This window comes from Sesamum indicum, linkage group LG11 (assembly GCF_026168435.1).
Source record: "Sesamum indicum cultivar Baizhima isolate 11 linkage group LG11, ASM2616843v1, whole genome shotgun sequence".
NCBI classification, from domain to species: domain Eukaryota; kingdom Viridiplantae; phylum Streptophyta; class Magnoliopsida; order Lamiales; family Pedaliaceae; genus Sesamum; species Sesamum indicum.
Window position 1 is genome coordinate 15,656,488 of NC_142667.1, and position 27,344 is coordinate 15,683,831.

Genomic DNA, 27,344 nt, shown 5'->3' on the forward strand with positions numbered 1-27,344 from the left:
GTTTTTAGACAAATACAAAAGTGAAGAGAAGTTATAATATTTTCAAAAGAGTTTCTCAAACCTTCTTAGTACATCATTAAGATTAATTTTCACAGTACATCCAAAAAGACAAATATGAATATCAGGTTGTAGTTCATTTTTTTATAATAAAGCTCCAGTATACAAATTTTCATCAAATGCATTTAGTTGCAATTCGGCTTATCTGTGATTTATGTAAAAATGTCGGTTTGTCCTGATACATGGCATGTTGGTTTATCGTGTGAAACTGCATTTAACATTTGATGTCTCCCTTGTGGAGAGTTTGATTGTGCTTATTCATATGATAACTTGGTGCAATCTGTGAATTCGAATGCTTACTTCTCTGAGCAACTATTCAATATCAAATGAAAAGAGCGGAAACAAAATTTCAAGCAAAAGCATCAGTAAATTCCATTGAGATCCCTAAATCCATTATGTTTCCTTTCACAAATCTAACCTAATATCTCCATAACAATGTCATAAATCTCTCCAATCAACAATAGACCATAATAAAATGATAATTATTCTATGAACTAGTGAATTTAGTCACCGCCTTCGTACCCTCGGAAACGGCGTGCTTGGCCAACTCACCAGGCAAAACCAGCCTCACCGCAGTCTGAATCTCTCGCGATGTAATCGTCGGCTTCTTATTGTACCGTGCCAGCCGCGACGATTCCATCGCGAGCTTCTCGAAGATATCATTGATGAAACTGTTCATAATCCCCATAGCTTTGCTCGATATTCCAATATCTGGATGCACCTGTTTCAAAACCTTGAATATGTATATCTTGTAAGTCTCGCTACTCTTCTTGATCTTCTTCTTCTTCTTGCCATCGGAGGCGCCGCCTTCTTTCGCAATCTTCTTCTCTACCTTGGGCGGCTTCTTCTCTGCCGTGGCCGGTTTCTTCTCCGCTGGCTTTTTCTCTGCCTTTGGTGCCATTTCCCGAAATTAGTGGGAGAATGTATCTCAAGGAATCAGAAGAAGAGTTAAAAGAACGGAATTGAGCGAATTAAGGGAAGAGTTTGGTTTTAGAAGAGAACGAAGGTGGCGGATTCTTTATATAGAGAGCGGGGTGTGTTCTTATTGGTTCCCTGGAGTTTCACGCGGATGGAGGTGATGTTGGCATAGCTGCCGTTGGATTAGGGTTATGCCCTATTACGCTTAATTGAGGGGTTGGATGAAATACGAAGAGTTGGAAGGTCTATCTGTTGTAGATCCGTATTATTTGCGATCCTCAGCCCAATATCGGGTGGAGCTCGTTTCTTGAGCTTATGCTTTTCACTTTCTACTTTCTACTTTCTACTGCTGCAACTTATTTATTTTTAACCAGTTTATATTTTATTTTATTATATTTCGTACTTTATCAACAATATATTTATGCATATAAAATTATATCTCCTTTACATATTTAAAATAGATTTTTACATATGTTAATAATATCTTTCAATCACACTTTCTCAAGACATTTTTCAATTTGATCAATGAAAAGGAGGAATTTTTCTAAAAATTTAAACGTCTACTTTGTTTCTTCATGGTATTTATTTTTTTCAAATATATATATATGACAATACAATCGATTCAGAATAGCATTCTAATTTTAGCTGTTGATTATTGAGATTAAAAAGAATGGAAAAAGAGTAAAAACCCAACATAAATGCACCACAATGTGGCAAAAAGAAACTTGGATGATTAACAAGCTGATAAACCTACCCCTCTTCTTATAATGTGATCCCAAAAAAGAAAATATAATGCATTTGTCATGTAATTAAGGTATAATTTAAGAAAATTAACTAATTACATGACTAGAGACTCTTGAATAAGGATTTTTGGTAAAAATGCATATATGAAAAATACAGAGTATCTAAGATAAAACACTATAGTACTATTACTCAAAGAGTGAATAGTACTTTTTTTAATACTTTTTATTAAACTTGAAGTACCAGAGACACTCAAGCATCCAACTTCGAATAAGGAAATTCGAATGAGAAAATTAGTAAAAAATTCTAGTTTGGGTACTATCTAGTTATATAAGATAAATCATATAACAAATATAATTAAACTTAGCTAAACTACATATACTAGAAATCAAGGTCACAAGGTCCTAATTATCTCGTCCAGGATTCATAAACATGCCATAAAATTAAGAGACACGATTCTATAGCATATTAGGGTATGATTGGTAGGTAAGAATGGTGTGGGAATCGAATGAGTATTCTTGAGTCAATTCATATACATTTAATTGGTATGTTTTAAGTTTGAGGATTCTTATTCGCTTAGATAAGGGATTAGCTATTCCCTCCCTCCAATATGGTATCAGCTATTCCCGAATAAAAGTTCTCTCTCTCTCCTTGTATTAGTTTAATATTTAGTTTTAATTGATATTAAATTTAAATAATTTTTGTATCGAGTATTGAGAAATAATTATGTATGCGTGGTAAGAAAAAAATGATCACTTTGATATTTAATTATTTTTATTAACTCAAAAGAAAAATTTTAATTGAGTACTAAATAAATAATGATAAATGCACTGATTAAATACATTAGTCTATTATTCGAATTAATTTTTTTATTTTAGAAAAAAAAATAATTTATATATATATATATTTTATATAAATATGAGATGCTGTGTAAATTGTTTATAACCTTTTGTAAAAAAAACTTTATATAAATATATATTTTTTAAAAAATATGAGATGCTGTATAAATTGTTTATAACCTTCTGTAAAAAAAAAAATTAAATATTATTGTCATACGATTGAATTCTACATTTTCAAAAGAAATATGAATAGATAATTCTTTTAAAAAATTACTAAAGCAAAAATTTATCATAAAAATAATTTAATTTTTATTACTAATCATTATTTTCTAATTATCAATTATATTAATAGAATCAACTAATGAAGCAAGGAACTAAGGAATGAATTATAATGCCTTCTAATTTATTGAGTATACCAATTATAGGAATGCTATTCAATTTCCCTTCTTTATTCCACACCTCAATTCATCCCATTCCCACTTAACTTCATTACTATATACCAATCATGCCCATATAGTCGTATATATTAGTGCCCAAGGACTTGGGAGTATAATGTCTCATGTAATGATATGCATTGTTTCTCCAGAAGATAATGTGCTTTTGCCAAATACAATGAAAAATATTCTGGAATAATATGATATCATGAACGTCAAAAACCACTCCATCCAACGGTCTTGTTTGTGGTGAACCCAGTCTCAGTAGACTGCATGTCTTGCCGAGGAGGTTGGCGCGGCTGAGCTTCCCTTGGTCTCGCTGGGTCAACAAAAATTACCCAACCATCGAGGAACTTGGCATTCATTCCCTCACGTGCCTTCTCAGCTTCTTCCACTGTTTCATAAGTAACAAAACCAAACCCCTTTGATCTTCCGGAGCCTCTATCAATGATCACTTTTGCTGGATAAACCAACCAGACAGAAGTTCAGAGATTAAATCAAGTGGAATTGAATGCAATTAAATCTAAGACAGGCAGTGTGCCTAGAAATAGAGCAAGATCTCATTACCCTCAAGAAGCCTGCCGAATGGAGCAAACGCCTTGTAAAGATTTTCATCGGTTGTGTTTCTTGAAAGACCTGTATAGTGAAAACCAAGGAACATTACAAAGTTTTTACAGACTCTTGAATGATATGCACTACAAGAAACAAGATTACCAACTACCATACACTGTATCAAGAAGCTCCCTCAGCACACAAAAGGAAATTTAGAGTATTTTCTTCTCCTGCAGTTTTTAATTTTTCCAATTCTTCTATCCCTTTGAATAATAAATCATAAGTCAACCACCATAATACCACCCAAAGTTAACAAATGTTGGCAGTGAGCTTTACATTATAATTGGAATAAGAGCACCTAAAGGCATATGACATTGATGGGGGAACTCCAGGCACATCTGACATCCAAATACCAATGCTAAGTGCAAGACTAGACACCACCTATGAAAATGAACCATTTTCAGACCAATTAAAAAGATGTTAGTTCCATTTTTAAAGGTCCATGACAGTTGTATTTTCACTTGGGGTTATGCTTTAAAACCCTTTCTGCACCTACTCTTTATATTTAGATGCTATAAAGTTCGGAAACCACAATCTTTTTCTCTTCTCTTTCAAGCTCCATTTAGAATTAAATGATGGTCTACTCAGACGATGAAAGGATAAGTATCTGCATTGTCAAGACAACTAATAGGTATCCCCAACTTCCAAGAATACTCATTTGACGCAGAGCTCCAAAACATATTGGAAAGATTAATAATTACATTTAAGTATATCTACTTGCAACATGAAAAACAAAAGCAACAAGGAGAAAAAGTCAGATATCTACGCAGATCCCAAGCTTTTAGCAAAATTTTACGCAAATTAATTGTACTCTTACTACTTAATAGGAGATGCCGGCCCGGTCTTTCTACTTCAAAGCATGAACAGACAAATAGGAAGCCAAAAGAAAAACACAAGGTTGTACTCATTAGACATCTCCGTCAACTGTGCAAAATCGATGAATCATCTTAGGTTATTTCCAATTTACCATTTCGTCAGTCAGATCATGCTAAACAAAGCAGAAGAAGGGTCGAAATTCTTCCCCCATATACAAAACGCATAGTAGTTGATTAAGCGTAAGATTTCATACAAATTGAGAAAACCGACCACAACTTAACAAATTAGAAAAGTTTTCAGGGCTAGGATATAGTAGGAAGGAGAGCACAAAAATAAACAGAGCATACCACTAACGAAGAGCTTGGGGGAGGTGAGGGTCGCAAGCGTAGAATTGAGGCGAATCGCAGCGAACTGAGAGCGAATATTTAGCGACGGCGTGGTAGAGCCGCTGAGAATGCGACGAAAAGCGGAGGCGAATGCCATTTGGTATGACTTTTGAAGACTGAAATATATATTTTAGATCTTGGTAAGGTTTAACGGAGAGAAAGCTAGCTATAAACCCTAGCAAAACCCCCCCGACAAGATACTCGGGATGAAATGAAACGTTCATAGGAGAACTCTAGACTCGCATTATTCAGTAGGCGCGCGACCACGGGTTGTCGTTACACTGCCACCATTATCAACCGTTGGATGATTTGATATAGGTCACATGACTGAACATTTTGACGATGTTGAAAATCACGTACGTTATCTTTTCTTGTAAATGGGAAATAAAATTAATTTTATTTTGGTTAACTGATCTCCAATAATTATATTATGCGAAATTACATAGAATCGGCCCATTTTTATTTATTTTTTTCTCCATGAGAGGTATAAATAAAAACCACTAAATGCAAGGTCCAAATTTTATATTTCAATTAAGTCGGATCAGTAACCAGTTCTTTCTTCACTCATAAATAAAAATAGAAATCACCTTTTGAGTTGTATAAATATGAATAAAAAAAATGAGGACAACATGTGAGTAAACTATAACAATTCCGTTTAGGGGAGGCATAATTATAGTAGAAATAGGTGTGCAAATACAAGGCCCAAGTATCAGCAAGCAAAGTGATAAAATGAGGCATACCCTTTCATAGGTTACTATTTATGTCATTTGTAAATGGGCCGGGTCATAGTATGGAATCAAATCAGCATTAGAACTTGGAGCCCCGGCCCACTTTCTTCTGCACATAAAAAAATTATTAACAATTCAAATCCAACCTGTATAAAAATATAAGTTTTATTTAACTTTCACTCATATAAATTTATTTTAAAATATGAGTAATCCAATTTTGGGTTGAACCTATGAGTCTTAATCCACCTGGTGAATCCCAACCCAAACGCTCTTGAACTAGAACCAGTAATACAATAATTATATTTAAAGAATTAAAACAACGCAAATTTACATTAATTTATATAACCCATGGATTCAATAATACTATAATAGTCTGAAATTTTTTTATAAAAAATCTTAAGATTGCATTATCGTCGATAATTTGAAAATAAAAAATGGTAGTTGCACTGCAATTATGGCAATCGTACACACTGATTTCTGTTCATTGTATGGTTCATGTGATTTTGTGAGCTATTATGGGAGATTGATGGAGTAGTTGAGCAGCTTGTAAAAAATATAAAAGTGTCTTCAGCAGTTATGATTTCGATGGGGTTATTTAATTTTATATCGAAAAAAATACAAATATTTTTTTTTAATATTATAAATAAATAAATTATTATTTTATGTCCCTCAATTTACCCCTGTATTTTTATAAATAAAACAATTTATCTCCTCATTTATTTTTTAAAGTGAAGCTATTTACCTCCACAGACAGATTGGTAAATTGCTCCATTTTAAATATACATATTAAAAATTTAGTATTATTCTTTTATAAGATATAATTTACTCATTTAAAATATCACATTCACATAAGTTTCAATAATTATATACATTCTTCATCCCCCAAAATTAAAGCCATTCATTATATCAATCCATGTGTAATTTCACAATGAATGAATTCAGTACACTGAGTGTTTTACGATAATTTAGGTATAATAAAATAATATTAAAGAAACGAAGTTCACGAAGAACCAACAAAAAGCATACCAGCAATGAAAATCTAAAAGACCTACAGAAATTAGAGGCCAACGAGCAAAATAAAAAATTTATACGAAGGGGGAGTGTACAAGGAAAACATAAAATATCTATGGCTCGAGCAAAAGCTACAAATTTACGTTTTGAGCAAAAAAATTTATCTGAGGGAAAAATAGAAGTCCATAACATAAGGAAAAAGTAGATATCCACGACCTGAGGGAGAACATACAAACCTACGACCTAATGAACATAATCAAGTGGAGAAGGTCATACAAATAGAGGTCTAAGCCCTGAAGAAAAGCAAAAGTAGATGAAAAAAGAAAAAGATTTTCAAGCAGGAAAAGCCTATGAGGAACCACTACGAAGAGTTTATAAATCAGTGAGCTAAATTTTTAAGAGCTCGAATACGATCTCACTAAGCAAGTTGAGAAAGATGTCAGACACAATCATTAAAAAAGATATCTTTTGAAGATCTACATATGAACGACTTGCTCCAAGCCCATCTATAAATAGCTCACCAGTATCACGGGAAGAGGGAGGAGGCAACAAAAAAGCATTAGAAAACAGAGATTGAGAGCCTGAAAGAAAGAGAAATATTTGTCAATCACTGTTTTTTCTTAAGAAACTATTATTTGTAACATCATTAATAATAGATAATACATATCCAGGGACTTATAATGTCAGACTCATTTAAAAACGTGTTGAACAGTGAAAGCTCTTGTAATTGTGTCTTATTGGACTATCATTCTTATCACTTGTATATTGTCTTTTTAGTCAAAAGGGACAAAAAGGTCTTGGAAATTTAGCCTCTTTGTTTATGTTTTTATCTTTTATTTTTAATTTATAAAACAGTAATTTATGTAAAAATATATTTATTTATTTTCTTATTAAATATATATTAATTTAATATAAAAATACAATCCCATTAATCAATTCAAACATAGTCTCAAAATTTATATAAAGTTAAAAACATATATTTTCTAAGTTACACAAGCAGGCAGCCATGTGGAAAAGTTAAGTAAACTGTTTCTTGTTACAAATTTACAAAACCTAATAATGTATTAATTTGTTTAAGATTTGAAGTAGGATTCTGAAAAATTTAGACAATTTATTGCACAGAATCCCAATGTGAATGGATAATCCTTGACTTAACCTGCCTATATAATCCCAACCAACCATTTTCTCTATAAACCATTCTCCTATGCCCTCTTTTTTACCACACATTCACACAGTGCTTCACAAAAATGTCTCAGAGAACTAACCGCCACCACCGGCGCCCATCCCAGGGCGTCTTCGTCATACCCGACAACCTCTCCGCTCCTCTCCCGGACGACATTGCTCCGCCGCCTCCGGCGACAAAAGCTTCTCCACCACCGCAAGATAGAAGCGGCGGAGGCGTTCAGCTGCCGCCGCAGCCGCCGTCTAAACCGGCAGAGGAAATAATGCCGAGTGCCGATCGTTCTAGGAAAGGATAAGCTTTTGATCTTCTGCTTCAAGTATGTAATAAAATCTGTAGGATATTTCTCAAAGCCGTGTTTTTAAGTAGATCGCTTTTTGAGGAAGAAAAACTGCAAAATGTTGAGTGCTCATGATGTAGCCGTGCTCGAGTAATATCGTTAAATTTCAAGTCCGTTTCTTCTTTTCATGGCTTCTACTGAGTTTTGACAATGATTTGTATTTTGTTTCTTGTTTGCAATACGACCTTGTTCGGCGCCGCTCCTGCACTGCGTACCTCCCCTACGGAAAATCCAGTTTTTCCAATCACGTTTTATTCGATTTTTCTTTTGACATATATATCATCAATCTCATTTTTCTAACTGGAGAGAAGAGAGGTAGAGTTCACATCAAACAAGTATCAAAGCAAAGAAAACACGTCTTTTACTAAGTTTGCGAGCAGTTCATTGTAATCTAATTCCTCCTGGAAAAAGTAGAGGAGAAAAGAAGAAAAACGATAAGAGGAGTGATGGAGACATTACATCGAACTTGAACCTTGTGACGGTGGTGAATCTTGAAACTTGATTGCAATAATCCAATGGTTGTTGATTGTTTACTCGGCTTCATCAGCAAACATTTGAATACGACCAAGACCCGAAATATCACTCTCTTTTTTCTCTCAGGAATTTAAGAAAAAGTACACCGACCGAGAGTTGGTAATCAGACTTTTTTTTGCTTTGTTGCCTTTTCAAACCTCTCTTTTCTTTTGGTCAACATGAAATCTTTAAACATCTTCCTACCTATTCTGTCTTGCACAGATTTTCAAGACATATTCATTGTGCTTGGTCTTGTTCTCAACTTTGTTTCTCATCCTCAAAATATATCCACCGTGTCAGAAAATTTTTATTCAAAATAAGATTGGTGAAATTAAACTAATTATAAAATAATAAATTATTATTTTTTAAATTGTATATCAATCACACTGTTAATATATTGTACTTATCGTATATTTGATTCAAATCCAATCAAATTCCATTTGGGTTATAATTCTTTTATGATGCATTTGAAATTTTTATTTTTTAAAATAATGACACAAGGATAAAAATATAAAAAAGACAAAAAAATTACATAAAAGAAAATCTATAATAGAAAATGTCATCCTCAACCTCAAAGCATGTATTGGACCGACAGAAATTTATAAGTACTGTTCCCAAATGTCTACATTTTTCGAAATTTTTGAATTATGTGGTAAATTCTGCAGAAATTTTATTAGAGAAAAAATATTTTCATTATCATAGGAATTATTATTTACTATTCAATTGCGTATAACGGGTAGGTCATGTAATTGATAAGTAGTAACATTTACCAATTTAATAGGATGTTTGGGTGAACTTACACGCTACTTATAACATCTCATGAGATGTCTGAAAATTTAAAATAACATAAAATATTTGATAACTTTTCAGAAAATAAGATTAAAAATTCTCTGAAATAAATAAATAAGGAATTGCTAACTTATTTTAAATATCTTAATAAATTTCTCCAAATTAATTATAAATTTATTATTACTAACATTTTGTAGATTTTATAATTTTATTTTATCCAAACACTTCAAAACTTATTTTTTGAAAAAAAAAAAAAAAGATCCAGCATTTTATATACTCTAAAAAAAATCTTATAATATACACAAGCATATAAGACTCTTTAAATAAATTTAGTCAAAAACCCTCTAAAATCTCATCTCCAACAATCTCACCCACCCATGCTAAAAAGATTTGAAAATCAAGCAATTAAATCTCAATATACGAAATTCATTGTATTCCTAAGATTTTATCTCTAAGATACTAAATTTAAGTAAGTAGTGTGTGGTGTGTGATAAAATTTGCAAGTATTGATGTAGGGATAAGATTGAAATTAGAGGTGCAGCTTGTAATCATTGAATCCAAGAGCACCAATTTCGTCCATGTTACCTCCACCCAAACATGTCCTAAGGCCAAACACATCACACTTCATATTTCATGCCGAAACTGCAACATAAACACTCTCTGATTTGATTAGACCCCATGTTCTCTACTTTTTCGAACTACATACGACATAACATTCTTATTTTTTTAATAGATAAATAAGATTCATCATATCATTTTATTAAAGTATGTTTTTTATTATATTAATAATTTTAAGTTAAAGAATATATATAAAAGAAACTAATAAAAAAATAATTGTTACAAAAAATTAATTATGATAATTAATAACATTGTCTAATTCTGCAATTGATTTAATTATTCTGTCAATATCCAGTTATACAAAAAATATGATTTGTTGGTTGAGACGGGGTTAGTTTTTGCAGTCCGAGGGAATTTTTTTTGCTACGTCAATAAGAATTGAGGCGTAAAAACGCATTTCTCAAAGGTACGCATATCCTATATGTCGTGATTCAAACAACTTTGAATTGGATCCCACCTTCAGATTTGAATAATAATGATAATAGTGGTGGGGAGTGTTTGCCAACTAACAAATTTAAAAAAGTGTCATGTAGCGTGGTATTGACGCAGGAGTAGGAAGTTAGAGAGAGAATGAGTGTGCACGGTGGACCCCGTTATTGCTTCCACAATATTCCCTTCCCATCTCTTAATTGTTTTTATTCATTATTAGAGTCCGCATACTCGGCTCGGCTCACTCAGATCACCCAAACCTTACCTTTGAAAATCTCATTCCCAAGTAACCATTTTTCTTAACTATTTGATAAACAGCTAACATCTGACTATATTTTTAATTTAAAATGTTACGTCATCGGTATGGAAAACCAACATATTCATATAAATCTATTGATTTTGCCATAAATATATATATAAAATTTAAGTATAACTCACCACAATAAGTAATTGTATCCAATCATTTAGAAAGAGGATTGCATTCTGTAAGGGTTGGTCAATTTGGTTTAATGTAGTGTATTTCTTTCTATATTTTTATTAATGATATATTTTAAAATATAAAATATTATTTATTATAAATACATAAAAAATACATGGCACAACGGCTAGTTGTAAAAAATATTCATAGTGTTTGGATTTGTAGTTTAAGTGTTTTGTTTTGTATTTTGGAGATAGAGAGAGAAAAATAGAGATAAATAAGTGTGTATTGAAAATAGATGATATATTTGGATTTGTATTTTCAAGTAATTTAAAATATTTTAAAATAAGTGGTGTAGGTTTGATGTTCGGATTTGGGAGACAAAAATCACAGTTCATTATCAAATTATATCTTTTATATATAAATATTGTATTTTGAAGACAAAATCACTGTTTATTATCGAATCATATCTCGTTTATATTATATATATAAGTATATATAGAAAGTTGAAAAATAAAAAAAACACACAAATAAAGTATAAAAATATAAAAATAAATATTGAGTGTGTTTTATCTTATTTCGAAAAAAGCAAAAACATAAAACCAAACAAAGCCATTTTATTTAGGAGCAACTTTATTGAGCGTGGGCTGAATCTAAATTTTGCCTTGCCACACACAGCATACGCATAAGAACTCAATTTCCAGAGTCGGCGGCTCGGCATTAACCTAGCCGCCAGCGGAGCACTTTCTAAATGCTCTCAAATAAATTAAGCTTACGCGGCGTCTCGCAGTTGTTTTAACCATACTCATACCCTACAACAGTACACCTGTCTCGCAGAAGATAAAACCCTCACCGAATCCACTCGATAAAAGAGAGCTAAAAATCGTATTACCACCGCGCCTCACGCATTATCGGCGGGTCTCATTTTTTCTCTCTCTTATTTTCTCTTTCGAAATCTTTCTAAGTCGTCGCCTTCTCTGCTCAAAATTAAGGAAACGCCCAACAATGGTGAGCCCTCGTCTTCTTATTTTTGTCACCTACCATTGCTTTTGATGTTACTGTTGAATTTGGTTTCGATGAGTACTTCATCTATGCTTGATCTGATCTCTATGATTTTATTTCTGTTCAATTTTGAAGTGATTTTATGAGGACTATGTTTGATCGGCAGTTTATTTGACTCTGGTGACTTGATCTGTAGAGTGCTGTAGTTTGTGGAGTTGATCTCTCTGTTGATTACATGTTTTAGAATTCTTATCCGGAAACCTTTCTGCAATTGAGTTAAGATTGCCTGAAAAATAGATTAGCCATTGCATAGAGTTGATAAAGTGTAACTGATCTGAGAATTCTTGTTGTTTATTAATCATTTCACTGATAACGAGATTATACTTTCATTTTCTGAAATTATCATTCACAAGAGATAATTATGAATATCGTTGATTCATGTACCCAACCACAAATGTAGCTTTCACCTGTTTATTTGTGTCGGGATGATTGCTTGATTTCGCTGCTTCTGATTCATTTAGTTTCTGAATGAATGCTGCAAGCACGTGAGGGCACATGTAACTGGAAGGTAACATCCTCTCGATCACCCTTCTTTTACTAGTGAAGGTTGGTTGCGTTTGAAATATATTTGGGAAAAAGACTTTTGAAACTTTAGTTGGAAATATATGGTTGCTAATCTCTGCTTTTTCAGCATGATATCTGAAATTAAATGGCCCCTCTCTCTCTCTCTCTCTTGTGCATCTAGTGGCATGTAAGGGACAGTTGAGGTGGGGTTAGATTTACTCGATTCTCTGATTTTTCTTGATTTTCTTTTGCTCTCTGTTGATGATTCCTGACTCTTGTTTTTCTGCCATCTGTCTACATGGCTAGTTCTTTGCTTTTCAGGTTACCATCTAGCGGTAACATGATTGAAAATTTCAATTGCACTTTAGTTGAATGTTAGTTTTATGATGCTATTAATAGGCGAATGCGGCATCTGGGATGGCTGTGCATGATGATTGCAAGCTCAGGTTCTTAGAACTGAAGGCGAAAAGAACCCACCGCTTCATTGTCTTTAAGATTGAGGAAAAGCAGAAGCAGGTTGTTGTTGAAAAAGTTGGTGAGCCAACTCAAAACTATGACGACTTCACCGCTAGTCTTCCTGTGGATGAATGTCGCTATGCAGTCTACGATTTTGACTTTGTGACTGCGGAGAATTGCCAGAAAAGTAGGATTTTCTTCATTGCTTGGTATGTTTAACAGTTTGTGTACCTTTGGCTTCTTCAACTATATTATGTTGCACTTCCATTTTGACATAAATGCATTGCTACATTTGCTAAACTGAATTTTCCATGTAAGGTCTCCTGACACATCTCGAGTCAGAAGCAAGATGATTTATGCTAGCTCAAAGGACAGATTTAAGAGGGAGCTGGATGGAATTCAAGTGGAACTGCAAGCAACTGATCCAACTGAAATGGGGCTTGATGTTATTAAGAGCCGTGCCAACTAAGTCTCTTTAGGCCCTCTGCAGCAGAGACCTCTTTGCTGTCACCTTTACTTGAAAAGAATGTCTATAGTTTGTGGGCTGGTACATGTGGGTAGTGATGACTATAGTCACCAAGTACTTTCTATACGGTTCTTTATTTTAAGTGGAATTTATGTGTGTCTGATATAAGATGTTATTTTGCCAACTTAGGTAGGATTCATTTGGGAGTTTCAATTGTAGTTTGATATCTTCAAGTATGTAAGAATCTAAGAGGGGTTGATGCTCTTCCCTGTGTGGATACTCAAAAGGATGCATTTGACCCTTGGTTTTTTGTTTTGGAGTGCGAGGTAGCATGTTACTTATCTCATCTAGTCTGCATCTGAGCAATTCATATAAGGGAACAAATGTTATAGAATTTGTACTTGTTCATATATTCAACCAGCTAAAGTATTGTTAGCTCAAGAATATTCTACTCTGCTGGTGGTTTGATTATATATGGATGAATCTGCAATTTTTACTGTTGATAAATTAAGATTTTTAACCATTACTTGAGATATATTTTTGCGGGATTCCTCTTTTCCAAATCTGATGCATTTGCTGGATGGGGAAAGTTCTGCTGATGCATTATTTGACTGTTTAGAACGACTTAGTTTGTATCAGCGTTGACCGTTTGCTGGGTGGCGATGGTTTGCTTGTCTTAATATCGACTATTTGATACTAGTGGCTATATATATGATTTCCGAATTTCAGCTGTATTAACAATGGGAAATCCAACTTTGCCCCAACGCTGGGTGGGAGACAAAAAGTATGGCTATTTATACATTAGTGGCTGCCCAAGGGATTCGCGAGGACTAACAGTGTACGATCTAGACAGTTGGGCTACCCCAATTTTAGCATCTTTTGTTGGGTTCCAGGCAAAATTTCCACTCAGGATGTGACAATGATATTAGAGGTGTGGTTTGTCAGAATCATGGAACTAACTGTGGTATTGTGTCAAAATAAACTTTGACATCTCTTGTGCTTGCCGAGATCCACCACTTCCTAATTCCCTGCGAACTTGTTTGTCTGTCTGGCTTTGATGATATGTTTAGGAGTCTATGTCGAAATGTTACGAATTTATGTTACTGAAATTTAATAGTAAGTTGAAAAAATTAAGAGACTGAAATATAGTAAAAAATATTTTGGTGCTTTAAAATAGTGATTAAACTTTATCTTAGAACTCCAAGAAAGGTCTATGCAAATATCTTCTATCTTCTCATGGTCCCTAACAGCTTTGCATGCTTTAAGTTTGAGGTTTGATTAACAAGTTTCCAATTTTATTGGACATGAGATTATTTGTCCTATTTTATATAAATTATTATGATTTATTTATTATTGCTAGTTATATTAATAAATTAGTGAATTGAGTTATTGCTCGATGAATGAAAATAACTTATTGAAATTTATGGATCGTTATTTAAAAAACAACTTCATATGATAATTATTCACATGTAAATATATCGATAAAAATATTAAAAGGATTAAAAGTAGACACCTCCAATATTTGGATGCAATTTGCTTCTAACCATTTTGTTTGTACGGGTCACATCCCTTAAAAAAAAAAAAAATGGTTACAGTACAAAGTGCAAAACGACCTTGGGGTTTCTTGGTCTTAACCCTATTAAAAAATACCGAAGATTTTTTTCGTTTTCCACTGAGATTTAACAAGTGGGAATGTTATCCTGGTGGTTACAGTGGTAAGCTTGGGATCAACGGAGTTCTTCCCCTCTGCTACCCCTGCCCCTTCCGGCTCCTGCATCCAAGAAATTTTATCCAGTTGAGGTTTTTCGTGCTTCCCATCTGGTCCTGAAGTAATACTCTTGTTCCCTTTTTCCTCCTAGCTCAGTCTCAGTCTACTTCTAGGTTGCGTTTAGAGGTCTCTAGGTGCTTTTTCTTGCACACCAGATGTTTGTTTGATCGCTGGAATGGCTTTCTCATCTTGCCTGAAGTGCCACCCGTGGGCTCCTTCTCACAATCCGAACCTCCCCTTTCTTTTTCATCAGAATTCAGAACCCGCAAAAGTAACTTCACTCCCGTTTCCACGAATTAATGTAAGGCAGCCTTCGGGACTCTCATGTGCCGTTTCGTCGGGTCTTTCAAGCATTTCACTTTCTCCAGACTTTAGCCCAAAGCAACTTTTGGACACTCTTCGTTGCGAAGAGAATGAAACGTCGGCTCTCCGGATTTTTCAATGGGCGTCCAAGCAACCAAATTTTGTACCCACTTTGCCTGTATATGAGGAAATCCTTCGAAAGCTTGGGAATGTGGGGTCTTTTGATTCGGTGAGGGAGGTCTTGGATGATATGAAGCATTCAAAATTTGAGGTTATTGAAGGTATTTTCTTTATTTTAATTGATAGTTATGCGAAATTTGAGTTATATGATGAAGCAGTTGGAGTTCTTGAGTTGATGGAGAAAGAGTTTGGAGTGGAGCCAGGAACTCATACCTATAACTTCTTGCTGAATGTTCTTGTTGATGGAAATAAGTTGATACTTGTAGAAAGCGTGCATTCTAAGATGCTGAATGATGGTGTGAAGCCTGATGTTTCGACGTTTAATATATTGATAAAGGCCCTATGTAAAGCACATCAAATAAGGCCTGCAATTTTGATGATGGAGGAGATGCCCAACTATGGTTTAGAGCCAGATGAGAAAACTTTCACGACGATAATGCAGGGTTATATTGAGGAAGGCAACCTTAGTGGAGCTTTAAGGGTTAGAGAACAAATGGTGGCAGCTCAATGTGCGTGGACCAATGTGACGATAAATGTCCTGATAAATGGGTTTTGCAAAGAGGGCAGGATTGAGGAAGCTTTGGTATTTGTGCAAGAGATGGTTAACGAAGGGTTTTGTCCAGATCACTTTACATTCAATACTTTGATAAGTGGTTTGTGCAAAGTGGGACATGTGAATCATGCTCTGGAGATATTAGATTTGATGCTCCAAGAAGGCTTTGATCCTGATGTGTTCACGTATAACACTGTGATATCTGGACTTTGTAAAATGGGTGAAGTTGAAGAGGCAATGGAAGTTCTCAAACAGATGCTTTCAAGAGATTGTTCTCCAAATGCAGTCACATATAATACCATTATTAGCACCTTGTGTAAAGAGAACCAAGTGCAAGAAGCTACTGAGCTTGCACGTGTTCTAACAAGCAAGGGTGTTATGCCTGATGTGTCTACATTTAATTCTCTTATACAAGGGCTGTGCTTAGCTAGCAACTTTACCATGGCAATGGAAGTATTCTTGGACATGAAGGCAAAAGGATGCCAACCAGATGAGTTTACTTACAACATATTGATTGACTGCCTTTGCACCAAAGGCAAGCTTGATGAAGCCCTGAGACTCCTTAAAGACATGGAATCAAGTGGCTGCGCAAGAAATGTAGTAACTTATAACACACTGATTGATGGGTTCTGCAAAAGTAATAAAATTGAAGAGGCAGAGGAGATATTTGATCAGATGGAACTGCAAGGGGTCTCGCGAAATGTAGTGACATATAACACCCTTATTGATGGTCTATGCAAGTGCAAGAGGGTGGAAGAGGCTGCTCAGCTTATGGACCAGATGATAATGGAAGGATTGAAACCTGATAAATTCACCTATAATTCCCTCCTTTCTTACTTTTGCAGAGCAGGAGATATAAAGAAAGCAGCAGATATCGTTCAAACAATGACCTCAAATGGGTGTGAGCCAGATGTTGTGACCTATGGGACCCTGATTCAGGGACTGTGTAAAGCTGGTAGGGCTGAGGTTGCAACACGGCTTCTCAGAAGTATCCAGATGAAAGGACTGATTTTGACTCCCCATGCTTATAATCCTATACTCCAGGCACTTTTCAAAAGGAAAAGAATTAAAGAAGCCATGCGACTCTTTAGGGAAATGGAGGAGAAGAGTGATCCTCCTGATGCTATTTCATATAAAATTGTTTTCCGAGGACTTTGTTCTGGTGGTGGTCCAATTGGAGAAGCTGTTGATTTTGCCCTTGAAATGGCCGAGAAAGGATATCTCCCAGAATTTTCTTCATTCTATATGCTTGCTGAAGGGCTTTGTGCTTTAAACATGGAGGAAACTTTAGTGAAACTCATTGACAAGGTAATGATGAAAGCAAAATTTTCGGAGAGTGAGGTAGCCATGATAATGGGATTCCTCAAAATCCGTAAATTTTCAGATGCATTGGCTGTTTTTGGCCGTGTTTTGAATAGCCGAAAACCCAGAAAAGGTTACTGGTGAACAGAAAAATTGGTAACATTATGCAACCAGTAGTTTCTCCACACTTCCTTGGCAGTTTCTTGATGCAAGAGAAAGAATCTTAAGCCTGGGGGAAGAAATAGAAGGGAATGCTGACTCTATAATATGAAAGAAGACGCCTTATCTTTTCTTGGGGTTAAGAGATGTAGATGGCATCCGATTTTCTTTTGGTCCAGGAATTACGATCGATGCTTGCACAATGCTGGGGAATCTTCTAGCATCCTCTGTTATTTCTTTTAATTGATTTATTTGCAACAACTGTTACTCAAATTGTCATAACTGAAAATTGCTGTTGAACTGAGTATAGTTGATTAGTTTCTCTCTGAGAGACAACTTCAAAGTAGTGTTTCTTTAGAGGTAGCTAATGAGCATCCCTTCCTCTCAGCCTTCAAAATGTGAAAGTAATTACTCTCTCCTTTCCCTCCCTTGACTTCCCTGTCCTAAAGAGACCTCCACGCCACTCTAATGAGGCATTGCAAGTGTAAAAGCAGCTGAGTGAACATGTACACTACGATGAGTGTTCTGTAAGTTACTTTTCTGAAGTTACCTTATGCAGAGCTTATGTTTGCTCAAAATATTTGAACTGTTAGCATAGCTTTGCTTGAGAAGTTGTATGAAGAATTGTTGACATTAAGCAACCACATTTCTTGAATCGATTATCATTTGGGTTTCCCTCGTTTTTGACTGAGTAATAATCTGAAATAAGTTGTGATTTACTGTTCAGCAGATGAGAACAAAGCAGAATATGAATGAAGAACAAAGGAACAAGCAGATAGAAGAGAACAATTTTGGAGGACTGAATGTTGAACTTAGAAGTGAAAACCAGAGTAGGTGTTTGATTGAAATTTTTTTATCCAAATCTGGGATGGTCAAAACTAATTGATAATATTGATGACATTTATTATAATTATCAAATGATTAATCGTTTTTCTTAAATTGTACTGCAAAATAGGGGGGGATAGAAGACATTTCGGCGCAGGCCTCAACCGCGCAAACGACACTTTCTTTTCTTTTTACTCCAAGAATATCTAAATTGGCTGCAAAGCGGACAAAAACTTGGCAACAAAAACAACTCCTCTTTTATAAAAGGAAGGCCGAAAATCAAGAATTAAAAAAACACTCATGTCTTTCTCTATTGCTCTTCCTCAAACTCTCGAGTTATGATATTATTATATAGCCGCCTGAACATGTCTTTTCTTCAGATTCCGAATCTTCGATATCTTCAATAAAATTCACGAACAACTCTTCCTCGTGTCCTCTTCTCTCCTCAATCTCGCCGGCTAACTCGTTTTTACCCCTTGATTCAGAAGAAGCTTGTGTATTTATACGTGTTAGTTGTTATGTGAGTGATTGGACCGGAAGATCAGTCTTCTTCTTCTTCAATGGCTACCGACGAAGAATCGCCACTTGTTGTTGAAGAAAACCACCCACAATCTCAACCACTCAACCACAAAAGAGATGTTCATATCTTGTGCTGGGCTTTCCTCCTGATTTTCTTGGCTTATGGTGCTGTTCAGAATTTGGAAAGCACAATCAACACTGTAAAGTTCTCATATTCTCTAAAGATCTTTTGCCTGGAGTTCCATTACTAAACCAGCATGGTCTGTGTATTTCTGATGAAAATGTCTGTTCTTTCTCCCTATTGTTTGGGCTTTTAGGAAGGAGATTTGGGTACTATATCGCTGGGGATATTGTATGTGTCGTTTGCATTTTTTTCGGTGTTTGCTTCATTGGTGGTGAGGAAGCTGGGATCAAAGAATGCTTTGGTTCTTGGTACAACTGGATATTGGCTGTTTACAGCAGCAAATTTGAAGCCCTCATGGTATATCTCACGTAGTCTCTGATTTAGTTTCAAACTATGATTTGGTTGACTTTTTGCCTATTAAGTTCCACCTGTGAAGTTGTTGGTGATATCGGATTGTGTGTTTATGTTTCTGTAGTAGTGTAGGATCAAAGGAAGTGGCTTTGTTTTAAGCGGGTGTTTTTTCAGATGACGGCATGGAAATTGACTCTTATAAGTTCAATTATAGTGGTGGTTTGTTCCGACGTTGTCATGGAAAGTTGAATTTGAATTTGCACATTGTTCCATTTATCGATATCTTTTTCCATTTTTTTCTGGTGAGGGATATTTGTTGTCATTTTTCACTGAGTAATTCAAAACATTCTTCTGTGTGCTATCTAAAGTTAACAGAATAAGGACTCTTACTTCCATGTTCCATTCATGGGAGGGGAAATGAAACTTTGTCTAGAATTTGTCACGTGAATTTTGTGATAGATTATGCTAATGTAGGCGAACCTTAATTTAGTTCTTTATGATTCTTATTTTCTTTAATGGTATGACACCTTCGCAAATTTTGATTCTTGAAATTCATCTGGTGTCTTCAGATTTCTGTGACAAATTTTTCACCATGTTGGATTTTCAACTTAATGATGCCAATGATGATATAGTGGCCAAAACAAGTCGAGTTCTGAGATCTGTGGACTATACATCTCCATTTATCTGGAGTATTTTTTTATTTTATTGTTTAGGTATACCATGGTGCCAACATCCTTGTACATGGGATTTGCAGCTTCCATAATATGGGTTGGACAGGTTAGCAAATCCCTTCAGAATCTTTCTATGATTTAGTTTGTTATTGCTAGCTGATCTCTTTCCCGGACCTTTTCTGTCAGGGGACGTACCTCACTTCTGCTGCTCATAGTCATGCAGAGGATTACAACTTGCATGAAGGAACAGTAATTGGGAAATTCAATGGAGAGTTTTGGGGGATGTTTGCATGTCACCAGGTACATCATCTAAACTTTCCTTTGAAAACTTTAGCTGTCAGGTCTGTCTTCCTAAATAATCATATCACAAACTTTTGACGAGACCTGTTCTATTATGATTCTGCAGCTTGTTGGCAACCTTATGACTCTTGCTGTGTTGAGGGATGAAAAGGTATCTAGACTCATTAATTGGAGTTTAAGTTTGGACCCTTGATGTTTTGTGGTAATCAGACTTAGTCTGCTATAGCATTTGGCTCCATGCCCTTTGTTTCATGAGGCTTCCTCGTTGAAATAAACACCATAAAAATTATTGTCGTTTCTGGAAATTTTGTCATCAAGGAAATAAGCATTCGCTGAAGTTTGCTACTTTTTGTATTTATCATATGCTCTTGGTAAGTATTAACTGTATGACAATACAAATTGCAGGGAGGACGGACCAGTGGCACAACTTTACTTTTGATTCTCTTTCTCTGTAGCATGACTTTAGGTACAATTCTTATGTGCTTCTTGAGTAAGAGAAACGGCAAAGAAGAAAGGCTGCAAGAATCTCCTGTCAGTTCTTCATCTTCAATAGGATCATTGTTAAAATCTATCTTGATTCTGTTGCTTGATGTACGAATCCTCTTGGTCATCCCACTTATTGCATACTCGGGATTACAACAAGCGTTTGTGTGGTAATGAACCAGAAAAATTATTATTTAAGCAATCATTGTACTTTATATATGTCTAGGTCTCAACAGTATAGTCTGCTTCTGCAGTTAAGTTAATTTTTCCTGTCCAGGGCTGAGTATACTAAAGAAATTGTCAAACCTGCACTCGGAGAACGTGGTGTTGGTGGTGCAATGGCTGTTTATGGAATTTTTGATGCTTTGGTAAGTGGCAAATCAGAAATAACTACTGCTGATTTTAGGAGTCAACAAGATTAGGCCATTCTCAGTTTATACTCATCTCCGTTGGGTTAATACAGATTATTGAATGTCGTTTCAGTATATTCATTTTATCTACCCCGAAAATATAGATGTCCTAGTGGCTTTAGTTCCTCGTAACATAAATTTATTTCTTGGGTGATGTGCCACTTGAATTAACTGAAGTTGATTGTCACTTATTGCTATTGGAACATTTGTCAGAGTTCACTAGCAGCTGGTCAGCTTACTTCGGGTCTCTCGACAATCACAATAATAGTCTCAGGCGGAGCTTTAATCCAGCTGATCGTACTGCTTTGGCTTCTGGCAAACTACAGGTGGACTCTCCCATCAACTTTTGTGCTCTCATGGAACCTAAATTTTTAGAAAGCTACGTATTATTTAAGACTTCCAAAGTAATATTTCTTGCTTCTTTTGCCTTCTTTTTCAGCGTGAGTGGTGGACTACTTGCTACATTGCTTCCACTTGTCATAGGGGCTCTGTGGGGCATCGGTGATGGAGTGCTCAACACGCAGCTTAGTGCACTGCTCGGCATTCTATTTAAACATGATCTAGTACTAACTCTCTCTCTATCCTCTACAGTCATTCTAATGCTCAAATTGTCACTTATATTCATATACATTCTTCTGGGATTGCAGGAAGGAGCATTTGCGCAGCTTAAGCTATGGCAAAGCGTGTCAATTGCAGTAGTGTTTTTCATCAGCACTTCTATATCACTGCAGACAATGGTCGTGATCATGCTCGTGGCTCTCTGCATCTCAGTCGCGGGGTTCCTTTTTCTCACACTCAAGGTGGAGAAAGCATTTTCGTATGGCGCTGCCTGAGCTCCACGAAATCTTTTTTTTGTTTGGTACTTTGAGGGAATTCTGGTATGTTTTAGTACCCAAATGTATGCAAACATGCATCCCGAGTCTGTTGCATGTTTATTGTTGTACATAATAATGACTCTGCCAACACTTGATGAACCAGAAGCCCCACAGAGTGATTTCTCTGATATTTTGTTCTTGGGAAAGTTGGCTTTGTTGCCTGTGTTATGCAAATTGGGGAGTTGAACTTTTATCCAATCACTTCCCATGAAAAGCCCAAATGATTGTGGGCTCGTTAAAGCCTAATGGGCCCAACAAATACACGAAGACCAAAGCCACCGTACAGCTATGACCCAAGGAAAAAAGAATGCTCCATGCTATTGGGAAATTTTTATTCAAATTAAATTTGATCTACCTAAATCAATCATCAAATGTTATATATTTAAGTGGGTATTTTTTTGAAAATATATACCAATCATATTATAAGTATATTGAACTTATTATATAATTAATTCAAATTTAATAAAATTCAATTTTTCCGTACCGTGGCGTTGTTCACCAAATCAAGGAGTTCACTCCCATAAAAGCTTGCTAAATATATTTTAAAATCTACTTAATTTGTTAAAGACGGCGCATGATTTATCAACTAGGAATTTCAACAAAATCTAGGGACCTCTCTGTAATTCAAAATTGCAAACATTCCTAGTGTCCTGTTGCTAACAGCAGCAGCATTTTCGGTACCTCTAGGTTGGATTATTTCAATTTTCCCCGTAAACCTCCCCCACCCACTTACTCCTTAATAATCGTTCATTTCTACTCCAAACCCTCCTTTCCTTCTAACCAACCCCCCAACACAGCACATACATTTTATTTTTTCTTAATTAAAAACAATTACCAAGAAATCAAGGAAAAATTACAACAAGCTATCATAATATTTGGTATAATTTACCCAAAAATCAAAATAAGAAACATATATATATATACATATGTTGGCCCTTTGCATCGCTTACCACCCTAACCACCTCAACTAATACACATCCTTTCTTCCATACAAAATGCATTAGTTGCGATTAGTTCCATCCTTTCTCTTTAAATCATATGCTTTCCATTTTAAGCAATAAAAGAAAAAAGAAATTAAACCATACTGCTGCCAGTTATGAGTTTCAGTTTCTCCAACTCATTATTGCTTCATATCATTCCTCATCCAAGGTGGCCTCTCCTATTCTACGCCGCCGCCTGGACCACCATTCTAACGGTGACCGTCGCCGTCGCCTCGTTCTCGCCCGAGTTGGCTTTTGTTTCCGCCATCAGCCCCAACTCTTCTTCATCTCAGGCGTGCCGTGAAGGAGGCTTCCTTAGGTTGCCGCTAGATATTCCGTCGGAGGATTTTTGCCTTCCGGCTCGTTTTTTCAAGCGATCCAGTATAGATATGCTTGTGCCGCCGGTTTTTGCAGCAGTAATCGTAGCCTGTTCGGCTTGCGTGGTTAAAGCTATGGGCTTATGGGAGGCTGAAGACGAGCACTTCTGATACAACTGTTGATGAGTAATAGTCGATAATCCTTATATTTCTTTTTGTGCTTTAATTCCATTGCTGATTTTCATCAATTAATTTTGCTGAGCTTGGAGTGTAGTTACATTTGTCGTTTATTCAGAGATTGCTTATGTTCTTTTTAATTTATCAATATATATATATATATATATATTGGTATGCGAGTTATTTTGTTAAGCATTGAATTTACCGTTTTCCAAAGTACAACAACCTTCTGTCTATTGTAATGAATTTGTTAATTCAAATCAAATTTGGCATCACCAATTTAGGCTTGAGATGACAAGAATGAGACGGAAGAAGCAAAATCTAAGAGGCTTCAGCTGCATTGACCAACTTGTTGCTGAAATCCCAGAGTCTCTTGGCTAAAACTTCGTTCCTTGCAAACCTACTCGGTTTGAACTCATTGCAGTCCACAAAGTACTCCCCTGTTGCACCTTCCAAGCTAGGGTGAAGCGCAACATAGCACGTTGTGGCTGCACCCTGAAAATCACAAGTCGAAATTGAGAAAACGTAAATGGTTCTTATTTCAGATCTCCTATCGTTTTTAATTCCATTTCATTTCGCAATAAAAGATATTGACTGAAACAGCACCACGACAGGATCAAGAATCAATTGAAAGATATGTTACCTGAGGGACGTTCTTCCATAGGATACAAGTGAAAAACTTGAGAATTTCTGCGTGAAAAAAATCTTGATGAGTACAATAAAACAAAGGCTATAAATGAAAAGCACATGTAGAGAATTTTTTTCCCCAGTGTGAGATTACACACTACTTACTCATCCAAACGCCAGAATACTTAAAGAGGTTGGTCATTATCAACCCTGGATGAACTGAGTTTGCAGTAATATTTACTCCCTCGGCCTGCTACGACGTCCCACAAAGATTAGAACTCGAGTACTTAATGAGTAAATTTTCTACCATAAGATCAGTTCATACAAGTAAATATATAAACCTTCAAGCGCCTGGAGAGCTCATTAGCATGTAATATGTTGGCTAATTTAGATTGCCCGTAAGCCCTCTTGCTGTTGTACCTTTCATCGACATTAATATTGAAAAATTAAATGTCGATAAAGGAAAAATATGGTGATGATGAATGCTTTTACTATCATAGTATAAAAGTAGATGAAGATTTTTAAGAAACTACCCGCTTTTATCATTAATTTTTGCAAATCTGATTCCTCCTTTGTAAGTATGTATGTGAGCTATTGATGATAAATTCACGATTCGGCCCTCAATGCCAGTAGAGTTTGCTGTCTCTTTCATCTTGTCAAGGAGAAGATTGGTCAAGTAGAAGTGACCTGATGATCATAACAAACATTAAATTGCACGGTTTAAGAAACCGGTTTGGAATTTGACCAAACTTTTGCGTTTATACCAAGATGGTTTGTAGCAAACTGAATCTCAATCCCATCTTCAGACAGCTGATACGGACAGAACATGATTCCAGCATTGTTTCTGAAAATCAGTTAAAACTCATCTTCATCAATTAAGACAGATACATCGAAATGTAAGAGCGACAAGAACTCTCAATCAATCGAAAGTAAACAGTAGAATTACATCAAGATATTTAGAGGAAGGTTGAGAGCAATGAACGCATCAGCAAATGCCTTGACCGACTTGAGCGAAGCCAGATCCAGTTTAAGGACATCGACTCGAGCATTTTTGTTGTCATTAAGAATGAGCTGCTTTGCTTCATTTGCAGCCTCAATGTTTCTTGCAGCAATAACAACGTGTGCATTTCTTAATGCTAACACTCTCGCTGTCTCCATCCCGATCCCACTCGCACCACCTACAATCAAACAATTTCCCATCTTCATTCAAGTTTTTGTCCATATGAACATTTCAAGAACAAATTAAATGCACAATTTATTCAATCAAATATTGCCATGCATATATATAGAGTTAACTTTGACACACAACACACAGTAGATGCATGTTCTTGTGCTTGCATATATAAATGTCTGACCAGTAACGATTGCGGTGAGATTGGTAGCATCAATCCCATGAGTGACCTGTTCAGCAGTTGAAGCTGATCCAAAACCACTACGCCCTGCCTTTCCTGTCATCAACCTCAACATTTTTACGAGTAATTTAAGTACAATACTTACATGTATATGAAAAAATTAAACCTTTATATAATAATGGGAAAATGGAAGAGAGAATTTAGATAGTGTATGATAATGGAGAAAAGAAAAGGGGAATGGAAGTAGAATTTACTTGTATTAATAAATGTACGGTGGCGGGGGGCGGGGGGCTCTTTCTTTCTCACTTCTCTTCTCTAGAAAAATTTGGCGTTAAAAGGTGGCACTTTTCATCTTGAATGGCAAACAGCCGTTTCGTTTCTTCCCTTTTATGAAAACCACTTAGGCAGTGGCCTAACGGCCGTTTGCCTTTTGGGTCAATTTGTTAATTCCGTAGGACCAAACTTACAAGCGTATCGGATGATAACCGCAATTTTACCTCTTCTCTTCCTTCTCTCTCCATTCTACCGTGTTTTATAGTAACACTTATTAAAGTCTTTAATTTCAATTGCGAAAATAATGAAATTGTAGGAGGAGTACAAGTGCGGGCAAAAATAAATGTAGAATAGCTTTGATCATAAATGCAGCGGACATTTAATTTTAGGGGTCGGGTAAATCAATAATGCATATGCAGTAAAGTCTTGTCTCCTACCACTACTGCACTAGCAGCCACTGGGCCAGCAAACTTAGGGCTTTGGACTATTATTATTTTTATTCCAATTCTATTATTTTAAATATGCATATATATATATGTATAAAATAATTATAATAATTAAATATTGTTTAATAGAATAATATATTGTAAGAAAAATAATTCTGATAAAAAATAAAAAATATATATGGAAGAGACAAAAAAACATTGTTAATTAAAAATAAGTAACTATTTTGAAAAATATTGTTGGGGAAATATAAAAGTTAGTAAATGGGAGGAAAAAAAGGGACTAAAACCCCAAAAATATCGGGAAATGGCTATTGTTAGAGGTTTGCTGCAATGCAACTTGGAAGTCTTTGCCACTATAAAATTATAAATATATATATATTTGCATCAATCAAAATAACTACTATTTAATTTTTATCTGTTTTTTATTTAATTTATATTTTTTCATTAATTTAATTTCTTATTCCCTCACTATTTTTTAATAATCATGCATTTTTTTTTATAAATTTAATATTCATTTATTATATTGTATATACTTTACTAAATAATAAGTATTTTATAAATATTTTATATTAAATAGTGTTACAAAATTTATATACTCATAGAGTGTGCCACAAATTACTAATATATAGTATATAAGGAACAGGAAAAAATGGTTCTAAAGGAAAAGTTCAATAATTTGAGTTATGGAGAAAAAAAAAAAAAAATTTATCCTATTCACACATATCTTAAAATAGGTATGTAAAATATGGGCTTTATAAATTAAGTTGCAGGCCATGGTTGAAGACTAGGCGACGATGAACGCTGATGAATAATACCTGATCCAGGGCTACTGATCTCGTGCGGAATATGATGTACGGCCCACTGACTTGAAAGCCTGTGAAGTGCATACAGACCTACGTATTGCAGTCCACATAGAATAAAAAACTGACCCACGCATACACATCTACATATTTCCACTCTTAATTCTTTACTTCTCCTCTATTTATTTATTTATTAATATCAATTGAAATATTGAGATAAAATTAAGTTTGG

At 35.1% G+C, this 27,344-nt stretch overlaps 7 protein-coding genes and 1 long non-coding RNA gene across 11 annotated transcripts; 4 read left to right on the plus strand and 4 right to left on the minus strand.

Annotated features, from left to right (window-relative positions):
• Positions 1-404: 404 nt before the first annotated feature.
• LOC105174422 (histone H2B.9) lies at positions 405-1,120 on the minus strand. The gene has a single exon (XM_011096525.3). It carries the CDS (start codon positions 956-958, stop codon positions 545-547), a length of 414 nt encoding a protein of 137 aa, XP_011094827.1. The 5' UTR covers positions 959-1,120; the 3' UTR covers positions 405-544.
• A 1,976-nt stretch (positions 1,121-3,096) lies between these two features.
• Positions 3,097-5,055, minus strand: LOC105174423 (RNA-binding (RRM/RBD/RNP motifs) family protein). Its single transcript, XM_011096526.3, has 3 exons — positions 4,765-5,055; positions 3,557-3,625; positions 3,097-3,449 (listed from the first exon to the last, which is right to left on the minus strand). Exons 1-3 carry the CDS (start codon positions 4,898-4,900, stop codon positions 3,205-3,207), a joined length of 450 nt encoding a protein of 149 aa, XP_011094828.1. The 5' UTR covers positions 4,901-5,055; the 3' UTR covers positions 3,097-3,204.
• A 2,578-nt stretch (positions 5,056-7,633) lies between these two features.
• Positions 7,634-8,816, minus strand: LOC110012829 (uncharacterized). Of its 2 annotated transcripts, none has more exons than XR_002288030.2 (2): positions 8,522-8,816; positions 7,634-8,282 (listed from the first exon to the last, which is right to left on the minus strand). It is a non-coding gene; the product is annotated as an uncharacterized LOC110012829 (long non-coding RNA). The 2 variants fall into 2 exon arrangements; XR_016062945.1 differs by having other exon boundaries at positions 7,634-8,362.
• A 2,861-nt stretch (positions 8,817-11,677) lies between these two features.
• LOC105174424 (actin-depolymerizing factor 1) lies at positions 11,678-13,761 on the plus strand. 2 transcript variants are annotated; one of them, XM_011096528.3, is made up of 4 exons: positions 11,718-11,837; positions 12,353-12,399; positions 12,795-13,060; positions 13,170-13,761. In XM_011096528.3, exons 2-4 carry the CDS (start codon positions 12,364-12,366, stop codon positions 13,318-13,320), a joined length of 453 nt encoding a protein of 150 aa, XP_011094830.1. In that variant the 5' UTR covers positions 11,718-11,837; positions 12,353-12,363; the 3' UTR covers positions 13,321-13,761. The 2 variants fall into 2 exon arrangements, with proteins under 2 accessions (XP_011094831.1, XP_011094830.1); XM_011096529.3 differs by lacking the exon at positions 12,353-12,399 and having other exon boundaries at positions 11,678-11,837.
• Positions 13,762-14,923: 1,162 nt separating this feature from the next.
• Positions 14,924-18,147, plus strand: MEE40 (Pentatricopeptide repeat (PPR) superfamily protein). The gene has a single exon (XM_020697826.2). It carries the CDS (start codon positions 15,261-15,263, stop codon positions 17,565-17,567), a length of 2,307 nt encoding a protein of 768 aa, XP_020553485.1. The 5' UTR covers positions 14,924-15,260; the 3' UTR covers positions 17,568-18,147.
• Positions 18,148-18,585: 438 nt separating this feature from the next.
• Positions 18,586-22,333, plus strand: LOC105174426 (Major facilitator superfamily protein). Its single transcript, XM_011096532.3, has 10 exons — positions 18,586-19,126; positions 19,244-19,407; positions 20,115-20,178; positions 20,259-20,372; positions 20,479-20,523; positions 20,778-21,025; positions 21,133-21,223; positions 21,479-21,591; positions 21,705-21,828; positions 21,913-22,333. The coding sequence occupies exons 1-10, from the start codon at positions 18,968-18,970 to the stop codon at positions 22,096-22,098; spliced, it is 1,308 nt and encodes a 435-aa protein (XP_011094834.2). The 5' UTR covers positions 18,586-18,967; the 3' UTR covers positions 22,099-22,333.
• A 644-nt stretch (positions 22,334-22,977) lies between these two features.
• On the plus strand, positions 22,978-24,022 carry LOC105174427 (forkhead box protein G1). Its single transcript, XM_011096533.3, has 2 exons — positions 22,978-23,623; positions 23,899-24,022. Exon 1 carries the CDS (start codon positions 23,237-23,239, stop codon positions 23,606-23,608), a length of 372 nt encoding a protein of 123 aa, XP_011094835.1. The 5' UTR covers positions 22,978-23,236; the 3' UTR covers positions 23,609-23,623; positions 23,899-24,022.
• LOC105174428 (short-chain dehydrogenase TIC 32 B, chloroplastic) lies at positions 23,842-25,833 on the minus strand. Of its 2 annotated transcripts, none has more exons than XM_011096534.3 (8): positions 25,597-25,833; positions 25,188-25,419; positions 25,006-25,085; positions 24,775-24,928; positions 24,583-24,661; positions 24,407-24,491; positions 24,258-24,304; positions 23,842-24,109 (listed from the first exon to the last, which is right to left on the minus strand). In XM_011096534.3, exons 1-8 carry the CDS (start codon positions 25,706-25,708, stop codon positions 23,936-23,938), a joined length of 963 nt encoding a protein of 320 aa, XP_011094836.1. In that variant the 5' UTR covers positions 25,709-25,833; the 3' UTR covers positions 23,842-23,935. The 2 variants fall into 2 exon arrangements, with proteins under 2 accessions (XP_011094836.1, XP_088731288.1); XM_088875162.1 differs by having other exon boundaries at positions 24,407-24,494.
• Positions 25,834-27,344: the final 1,511 nt, after the last annotated feature.